We start from the raw sequence: 9992 nt of genomic DNA, 5'->3' as shown, positions 1-9992 counted from the left end.
CAAGTTTGACCGATTTAATCTTAAAAAATAAGAAAACGAAATATTTAGCTGTCTAAAAGTCAAATTTGAATAATCTTTAACAATAGAAAAACCAAGCTCTACCTATAGCCAGTAGTGAAGCGAGAACCAAAAAATATAGATTCAATCAATTCAGCCATGTATTTATGACTCAATTAAAGCAGATAGTTGGTGTTCTAATGAAAACTTGAAATCCTGTCTGATCCATTTATGGATAATGTTATACATCCTGAAACTGCATACTTTATCACAGCATGTTAATATTAATGTTAATATGACCTTAAAGAGTAAAAGAATGACAAGTAACGAGATTAACTTCATTTTCAATTTCAATCAGTCAGTAAAGAATTGATAATTGGATATACAACAGAAATGGTATCATGTACACTTACACTGAATATTGAGTACAATCAATCAGGGAGGTGGAAGCATGACATGACCAATACTTTCACTGTAAATGATGAGCTGAAGCTAAATTGATCCAAAAAAGAGTGTTTAAGAATAAACACTACAGGGAAAGGAATCACACGCAAATGGGAGGTTAGATCAGCAATCTAACTCTGCTACTAAAGGGAGGAAAAAGATCTGATATAGGTTACTGCCATGGCTGAATAGATGACACAAACCTTAGCCAATCACATCTCTGCTTAAACTTGAATTAGCCCCATCGACTTAATCCGTCAGTCTTCTGTTTTTTTGGCACATACGCAAATTGCTCAAAGTCCACAGGTTTTGGCCTATGATAAAATAGCTGATCATGATGAAACTGAAGTCGGGGAAAATAAATTCCAGGGCTGTGGCAGAAGTTCATTACCTGGTGTTACAAGTGTTCTGAACATCCCTAAGAGGAGCACGGAGACCGCTGGCACGAGAACCAGATGGAGTGTATCTGAAGGATGATAACATTGCAGCAAATTTTTCCATAGATTTCTCCGATATTTTTGAGTAATGGTCTAGGTGGGAAATATTTGCACCAAACTTCTCTTCAGGATTACACTCTGTAAATGTTTTATCAGAATTTTGATCCCAACAATCTAAACCAATTAACAAAATCAGAGAAACTTCATCTAAGTACTTTCCTCCCTAAAAAAGCAAGAGAAATGTACATGAATATACATTTTTTATGCACAATAATTAGCTCTCAGACTAATTTCCTACATGTTCCTCGAGATCATTTGTCTAATAATCCATCTACAGCCTCAGGTTTGTGATATTGCTAAATTATGAACATATCAGGCTTTGTGACATGAATATATTCACAACATTGATGGCCTAGAATAAAAATCATAACATTGAATATGACTTCCAATTTACTTGTGATAAAAGCAGTTTTTTTTCTCCCTACATGCATTAACTTTCCAGCACACTTTCAGCAAGTCCAGCAGTATACACATGCGTAATGAAGTCAGAAATTCTTTAGAACTCCTAAGAAGTCTTAAACGCCCATACATAAACCAACTCACAATTTTAAGAGTTACTGAAGGTGAAGTCAAACTGTTGACATTTCTCTGTTGAGTCAACATAAAAAATAAGCAGAAAAAGAAACAAAGGGTTCAATCTGTTATCCCATAGAAGTGTAACCCATGATTCTTGCATTCAAAGTTTTATGTGATCTTCTGTGACAAGCATCTACACTTATGGCTCATAATTCTTCTCTTAGGCAGCCTGTGTTTTATTTCAGTCAGATAACACATAATCGTTCAATCTTAGGCTATAACGACTTTCTATTAATATAGAAAAATTACAATCTAGATCCAATGACCATGAGTATTTGACATATAAGTAAAACTTGCTTTAAGTCAGCAAATATTTGAAATGCGAAGTCACCATGAAAATGGGAAAAACCTTAGGGAAGGAATCGGCATATATACAGACTCTCCTATTGGAGTTGCAAAGGCATCATCATGATACAATAATAACAATCAGTGGCAGACAAAATTTCAAACAGATGAATTTAAAAAGAGAGAGAAAAAGACAACAAACACAAAGCACATGATTGCTGAACTGGCAAGACAAATGGTACTAGCTATGACAGTAAATATATAACTGGTACTAAGTACTTAAGGTCTAGTTTATCAAATTTGCCTGAAACATGATGAACAATTTCACAATGAAAAGAATAGGCGAGCCAACAAACAAATTATACTTGCTAAGACTGAGTGTCCAAATTTGTTATATTTTATTTATACCATTGTCAGGAAGAGTTGAGGCGGGAAGCATGTTGCCGGGATGAAAGTTTTCCTGAAGGAATTTAAAACCATCAGAACATAAACAAAATTGAAGGAACCGTCTTTTTTTTTAAGGAAAAAAAAGGTGAAAGTACCCTACCCTTTGAGCACTGTCAGCAGGGGAGGTCTTCCTTTTCAGGACTTTATTCATCATATGGTTGCCAGTCGTGGTATTTTTAGGTTCATCAATGGCAACATCATCTTTGGCCAAACAATCTTGCTTTTGATCACTATTATTCTTTTCTAGTTGCTTATGCTGAAAAAAGGGACTCCTTGCAAGGACCTTTCTGGTGGCCTGCTTAGTCTTTCCCTCAATAGTATCTTCAGCTTTGCCTAAAGCTCTGTCAGATATGGTATTTTTATGTTCGCCAGTGGCAACATCATCTTTGATTAAACAATCTTGCTTTCTGTCACAATTATTCTTTTCTTCTTGCTTTTGATGAAAAGAAGGACTCCTTACAAGGACCTTTCTTGTTATCTCTGCAGTCTTCCCCTTATCTTCAACTTTGCCTGAAGCACTGTCAGATAAGGTACTTTTATGATCACCAATTGAAAAATCATCTTCGACCAAGGAATCTTGCTTTTGGTCACAATTATCCTTTTCTTCTTGTTTTTGCTGAAAATGAGGACTCCTTACACGGACCTTTCTTGTTGCTTCCTTAGTCTTGCCCTCAATAGAGTCTTCGACATTCGTATCCTTATGCTCCTTATACAACCCCAGACAAGGTTTATGAATTGGCTCTATGGCTGTCGCAGTATAGTATATTCTGGATTTTTCCTCTTCTCACCTGCCACGTCTTCATCAAGGTAAGTTACACAAGTGAATATCAACTACCACTCAGATTATGGATTGAAATTTCTCATCCAAATCAAATTAACAAATCCATATCCTTACTGAAACGTGAAAATTCCATCAACTCTATAAATTTGGTGGGCAGCCTGTTTTCGACCTGAAGAACAAAAAGAAAAGAAAAGAAGAAAAAGAAAACCACCAAGTTCAAGATTATAAATAACAAGCATGTACCAACAATGAACAGATTTTTCACTGTCTGGTAGTTCAGACAACTTACACAGTTATCAACGGGAGGTACATTGGCAAAAAATTCAGAGTCAACTAAGGATGCAGCAGATCTGTTTGTTTTAGCAGCAGCAGCCTCCAAAGTCTCGTGATCCTGGGGACTGACAGAAGATGAGCCCAATGTGCTTTGATCTGTAGCAGTAGGTGACATCCGAGGTGCTATGAATTTTCTTTTTGCTTCCAGAGATGCAAAACCTTTCAAGGCTAAGGAAAACTTAGGTAGAATTTATAACACAAGAAAGGGATATCAACATACATGGCAGTATGTCATTAAGATTAAATGCTGCCAAAACATATTGTAGCTTTGAGTCATGATGACTATTTTAAATGTCACATCTTGGTTGAAAATAATATAAAAAAAGGGCAAAGGTATTGGAAGCATCAGGCAGTATCCCTGTGCCTCGTGGAATGCAGTTCTTTATCCCACTTCCAAGAAGATATCTTAAGCAACTAAACTATCTGAAATTAACCAAGAATTCTTAGCAGGATACAAAAATACTTGGTCAAAACATTCTTCTGCACTGGTAAATCTAACTTTTTCTTTGCAATTTTGGAATGTGACGCTTTTATTTCTGAAGCCCTCTCCATTGCCAATCCAGCAGTAAGATTCTCTACCTGCTATTCCAGAGTACTTCAAGACAGGAGACTAAATGGACTGTCGTTTTTTTTTTTTTGGGAGGGGGGGCACATTCACATACGAAGCAGTGAGAGTGGTATAAAGCATCTGAACATGTCTTTCGTAGTTGCAATTGTTTAAAAATTCATCTTACCTTGCAATTTAATATCTAGAAATGAGTCCTGACCTATTCTATATATGACTTGCAGAGCATACAAGCATGCATCCCACTGAAGCATCATAAGTTATCTTGCTTATTAATGACATCAACTGAAAGGTGACATTATTGTGATCTTCATGCATGTACCTTGTTCATACCTCCCACCAGAACATTATAATAGTAATGAAAAAGACTACCTAGCATGTATAAAACAGTAAAAGTCACATAAACATGAAACACACGAGGGTTCTAGTTATACAGAAATCATTCTAATAGCGATAGACTTGGCAACTACCATTATAACAGCAATGAAAAAGACTACCTAGCATGTATAAAACAGTAAAAGTCACATAAACATGAACCACACGAGCGCTCTAGTTATACAGAAATCATTCTAATAGCGATAGACTCAGCAACCCTGTCATTTTCAAAATATATCATCACTATTACCCTGAATGTTCCATGTATAATGCATGATCACCTGAAATTATATTCAACATGTAAACAGAAAAACCAAAGAAATTCCAGTTCAACTGAAATTAATTTATTCATCAAAAGATATGCACATAGTGCATGATCATCTGTTACCATCAGAGATGAAGATATGAAAGAAATAGATAATGTACCTGAAATGGCATTTTGCTAAATGGATCAAGATCCCCTTTTGCTATTCCTTGAGCCGTTTCTTTAGGCATAGATGTATTCAAGGTTAAGGTGCAACTTCATATGAGATTTAAAATAATTCAACAAGATACAATGGAGATATACATATATTAATGCAATCAAGAAAGCTTAAGATAAAGGATATGGTCCTAAAAAGTCTAAGTCATCACCAATATCAGCTGGTACATCAGACAAATGAATAATATCTTCCCTGATTGGATCATAAACTCGTTGATATTGAAAAGTCAATATAGCCTTCTTGAATGATTCTTCATAAGAGGAAGGGACGGAAACTCCATTGAATCTCAAGTGCTTAAGAGCCTGGCACGTAGATATTCACAGGAGGATCACAATTTACAAGTTGACAACTAATTCATATAGAACTATCCAAAGGATTTAAAATATGTAACATTTTTTAAAAAGAAAGAAAGAACTTTTGGCGTAACTTTAAAATGTATAGGTGTATGCATGAGTCTGTACTTTGAACGCCAAAAACAATAAACATTTATTACTCAATGTGCCTATCAAGTGCATAAAAAACTTACCTTGTCATAATTTTTGAACCTTTTGATAATCGCATGAGCCCTTTTGAGACCCATACCTGACAAGGACTGCAGATAGTCACAGCCACTGAATATACACATTTCAAGAAGCATTTGGCGGGTGAACCCATCAAAACTAAGCTCTTTGTTCTTTTGCAGCATGGAATGCTGAAACTCAACGCCATGACCAAACTTGTCCATTTTAAAGATGATCTATATTTTAAAAGGAAAACAACCCAGTCAAAACAAAAGAATATGAGCAAAAGAAAGCTGGAAGAATTATAATTTAGTCATAGCAATGAGATACGTTGTTTAAATATAATTCAGGTCTGATCAACTCACTCTTGGACAACCAAATGGTATAAGATCAGAGTCTTCAGTTATAACTGCTTCAACCTGTTTGCTAGCTGCCAAGAATGTCATCTGGGCATCTGCCTCATAAGGAGCAACAAGATAACGCACTTTCTCCTGTTTCAACACCTTCCACCAGAAACAAGGTTAATAGGCTTGGGACCCAGATAGTAACATAACTAAATGGGTTTGATTTATTCAGAACAATAAGAGCGATCATGATATAAGAATTTCCTTTTTCTACCTGAATTAGTTCACATGCAACCAGAGGGGAGATATAACAGCTTTCTGGTAGCACTCAAAAGCAGCAGCAGAATTTCCATGTGACTCATGTTCAACAGCACGTGCAAGATTTTCCTTTCTCACCCTGCCGTAATTTAAATAATATAAAGTACTTCCATATGTAAATGAGCAACAGCAATAATAAGGAGGTAAGATTTTAGGGTATGCTAGGTGATATTGTGCTATCCTCTAATGCCCAATACCACATTAGCAAATAAATAAAAACTTCATGCCCCATTACTGGAATCCTTAAGTTGGGATACTCAATTGCTTAGTTTGCAAAACGATTTGCTTACTAGGTGATATTGGGAATGTTCCATCATCCACATTACATGTGCATTGAGTCCATCTTACCTTAATACCAAAAGCAACAAATAAATCAGACGAGTGCCAAACAGTAAGGTAAAAAGTTGTTTCATTAAGTATAGAAATAGGAAAATCAAAGAATTCCTAGTTTTCATTCAGATAGTGAAAATTTTGGTTTACCTACTTCAATGTTATAAATTTGATATTAATAACTCAACGAATTCCAATTGTGAACAAGAACCCTGTGTAGACATAGCCTCACGAAGTTTCAGAAAAGTTCATGTTCAAATTGTCAGCTTGTATCGAGTTGGAGAGTAGTCTTACATGCGGCAAAACAACTATAAAAGAGCATGAAAGCAAATGTAGACTTGAGGTGCAAGCACAATACTTACTAAACACTTAATTAAATTCTGGTTGCTCCTGATGACAACAAGGCATACAAAATCAGCTATATTTAATGTGTTTCATGATTAACATTTAAAGGGGAAAAAATGTCATACATTTACACTCTTAAGATTTAAAGCATGAAAATACATATAGATCTGTGCTATACTGCTACCAGTTGCGGCACCACTCAAAAAAACAAATAGATGCTTAAACAAGACAAGACTAGATGCAAACACGAGAAAATAAGGATGTAAAGACACATGAAGTACCTCGCACGCTTGTTCTCCTGTTCGCTCTTCATTGGTAGTAGGCCTCCATCAAATACAAGAATAGGCTTTACACCATAGTGACGCAGCAAATTTACTCTACGCATGCAATACTCAATGTGCCTGAAAGATTCAAAATAAATGCCAGTTCAGCCATTAATCGATTTCTCAGAACATAGAACCATTACTTGCAGTTTTCTTCCATTTCTTATGGACAGGACAACAATCAGCATTGAGGAAGCATGAATATTTAACATGGTTTTTTTTTTTGGCCTAAAATATTTAACATGGTTAAAACATCACAACAGAACAAAGTCTAGACGTCTTTGTGCAATTTAATATTTTGCATAATGTCAAATATAAGTAGAACATAGCTTCTTTTTCTTCCAAGTGTTCAAGCTTCACAGATCATCATCAGAAAAATTGCAGATATTGCTATCGTTTTAGAACTATTTTGCTGTAGATAGTAATGCTTCTCTGTAGCTGTGTATGGAAAACAACATAGCAACTTTTCCTTTAAGTCTTTTGGGCCATGTTATTTCAATCAAACCCTTTTTTCAAAAAGTGGGGAAAAATCTTTCAAAAGAAAATGGCCAAAAATGAGTTACGTTTGAATTACTCTAAGTACGAGAAAACAGATGAGTCAACTTTACATAGCCCATAGGCCCGTGTTCGTGATTGACTAAAATCAATCAGATTTCTAAATTCAGAAATAAAGCCAGGCTTGAATTTAGTGGAAATAAGAGAAAACTTATTCAAAAAAATTGCACGAGTCGCAAGCTTCCTTTTATTAGTGCAAAACTTTCTTGCTCAGCTGCTTCAAGATTCCCTTTTCGCTGGTTTTTAGTATCCAGAATCAATCAGCATTGTTTTGGATAAAATTATCACAAAAATGTATCTTACTGGATAAAATACATAACAAATCACCAGGTCAAGATCCATTTTACTTGCGTCTACCGAACTCATACCCATTGATCAGTATATCGGAAACATTAAAAGCTTGAAATGAAACTTAGCAGCTGATTATTAATCTAATAAGCCTGTATAAAACCCATTTGCCCCAATCGCTGTAATCTAATAAAAGTTTAGTTGCATTCTTGCAAAGAGGATAAAATGAAGAAATGATGAAGAAGATCAATACCTGGATGTAGGTAGCCCCTTGCAAAGCTCGGTACTGCAACATAAGGCACCTTTGTGGAGCCAAGAATATGTGTCGACCGCTACATAGCAACCCTCGAGCTGCTTGATGTGGATCGGGACCATGATCGATTTCAACTGGGGCAAAAGACCCTGTATCCCCATTTTAATTAGTCTCTTCTTGATTGTGATTTCTCCTTTGACAGTTCTATCTAGCTGCATGCTCCATGCCTTAATAAATTCTCAGCGAGGGAAGAAACGGAGGAAGCTCCAGCGAAATGGCGGGAAGTATTTCATCAAAACTTTTTTGGTTTTGGGGGGAATTTCTCCGCAATTTATTATTATTGCTACTGTTATTACTATTGCTATCGCTTATATTATTACTTCACAAAATTTTTAGTAGGTGAATTTTTATAAATAAATAAAATATAATTTTTGTGACAAATTTTTTGCTTTTGCTTTTAAATTTATATTGATAATTTTAAAATATGCTTCTATAATTTTAAAAATTTGGATTTCATTGTTCATCTAGTTTAACAACTTAAAAAAAAAAACAAATTGAAGGCTGTCCATGTAGCGAGTAAGTTTCAAAGACTATTTTTTAAATTAATTAAAAAACATGTTTTGGTAAATTTTTTAGATTTAGATGTTTTTAATTTGTTATCGTTTCTTTTGTTTTTTAAAAACAAAAAGAGGGAATGATACTAAAATTTCAACAGAATCATCACAAAATCGACGGAAGGCCCTTTGAAAAGTTAAAACTCTTCCTCGCATAGCTCGTTTTATCTGGAGGTGTCTCTCAAATGCTATGGCCACTAATGAAGCATTATTTAAAAAGGATAAAGGAAGATGAAATTTATGCCCAATATGTGAAAAAGAATCAAAGACCATCAAGCATTTGTTCTTCAGTTGCCCTTGGGTAAGGTGTGTCCGGTTTGGCAGTGACTATATATGAAAGTTTGTGTGCTTAATGTCAAATGTTGGGATTTGGCGGACTTCTTCCACTGCTAGTGTTTTAAATGAGTTTAAACTATCTCATATTTGTTGGCTATTTCAAATTATTTGGAAAAACTACAAATGATGAAGTTTTCAACCATAAAACCTAGCCCTGCCTGTGTAATTCATAAGGACAAATATTCTTTATATGAACAATGGAAGGCAATCAGATCAGGTCCTCATCACAATGAAGAGCAAGAGCAGTATAGCAAAGATTAACGCTAAACTCTTCCTCTTGAGGGCTTCTTAAAACTAATAGTGATGCTACCTTCCTTTCAACAAATGGTGTAGCACCTATTGGGAATAGTGTGTAGAAGTGAAGCCAGTCACTTTGTTTGGGGATTTGCTGACAAAGTCAAATTAATCTCAGCTTTTATGGTAGAGACTTTAGCTTTGAAGTGAGCCCTCTTATTAGTCAGGAACTTAAGTTATAATAAAATTATCTTTGAAAGTGATTGTCTTAATGTGACTTGTTGTATCTAAAAAGATCAACAAAGTTTGGATGAATGGCAAAGTAACATCATCACTGGCAATATCTCAAACTCTTATGACATCAAAGGCTAGTCTTTTCCTTTCTTTTGTCTCGCGCAGAGGCAATTGTGTAGCAAACTTCTTAGCTGCTTCTATGCCCAAGGAAGTGAGTCCAACTAGATTGGTTCACACACCACCACCTTTTTTGTTTTCTCTCCTAATCGTTAATATGCTCTCAAGCTCCACCAAAACCGAGATGGCGTTGGTTGATTTTTCTCACCTTTTGTTTTAACTGATGTTGAGTTATTTTATTTCTTGTCTCTTGTTTTGTCCTTTCCCTTTTCTTGTTGCTTGTTTGCTGTACTTTATGCCCTTTTGACGTTAATATGATGCACCTTTGGCAAAAAAAAAAAAAATAGAATCATTTTATTTGAGTGAAGTCCACATAAATTTTAAAATGTAAAATAAATTATTTAGATCCTTAACTGACG

General features: G+C 35.1%; 1 protein-coding gene across 1 annotated transcript; it reads right to left on the bottom strand.

The window, feature by feature from the left end:
- Positions 1 to 327: 327 nt before the first annotated feature.
- Positions 328 to 8300, bottom strand: LOC129286643 (exonuclease 1). The gene is given in 16 exon segments (XM_054922617.1): positions 328 to 755; positions 833 to 1016; positions 2208 to 2259; positions 2347 to 2990; positions 2993 to 3034; positions 3142 to 3196; positions 3317 to 3519; positions 3816 to 3939; positions 4727 to 4800; positions 4910 to 5084; positions 5309 to 5518; positions 5648 to 5785; positions 5901 to 5935; positions 5938 to 6023; positions 6901 to 7020; positions 8039 to 8300. Coding segments are annotated over 16 exon segments (2439 nt in total). The 5' UTR covers positions 8257 to 8300; the 3' UTR covers positions 328 to 676.
- Between the last annotated feature and the right edge of the window lie 1692 nt (positions 8301 to 9992).

This window comes from Prosopis cineraria, unplaced genomic scaffold (assembly GCF_029017545.1).
Source record: "Prosopis cineraria cultivar Desert tree isolate PC_DT_omini unplaced genomic scaffold, ASM2901754v1 PC11, whole genome shotgun sequence".
Lineage (NCBI taxonomy): Eukaryota > Viridiplantae > Streptophyta > Magnoliopsida > Fabales > Fabaceae > Prosopis > Prosopis cineraria.
The sequence above is the reverse complement of the archived record's forward strand: the minus strand, read 5'-3'. Positions and strand labels throughout refer to the sequence as shown.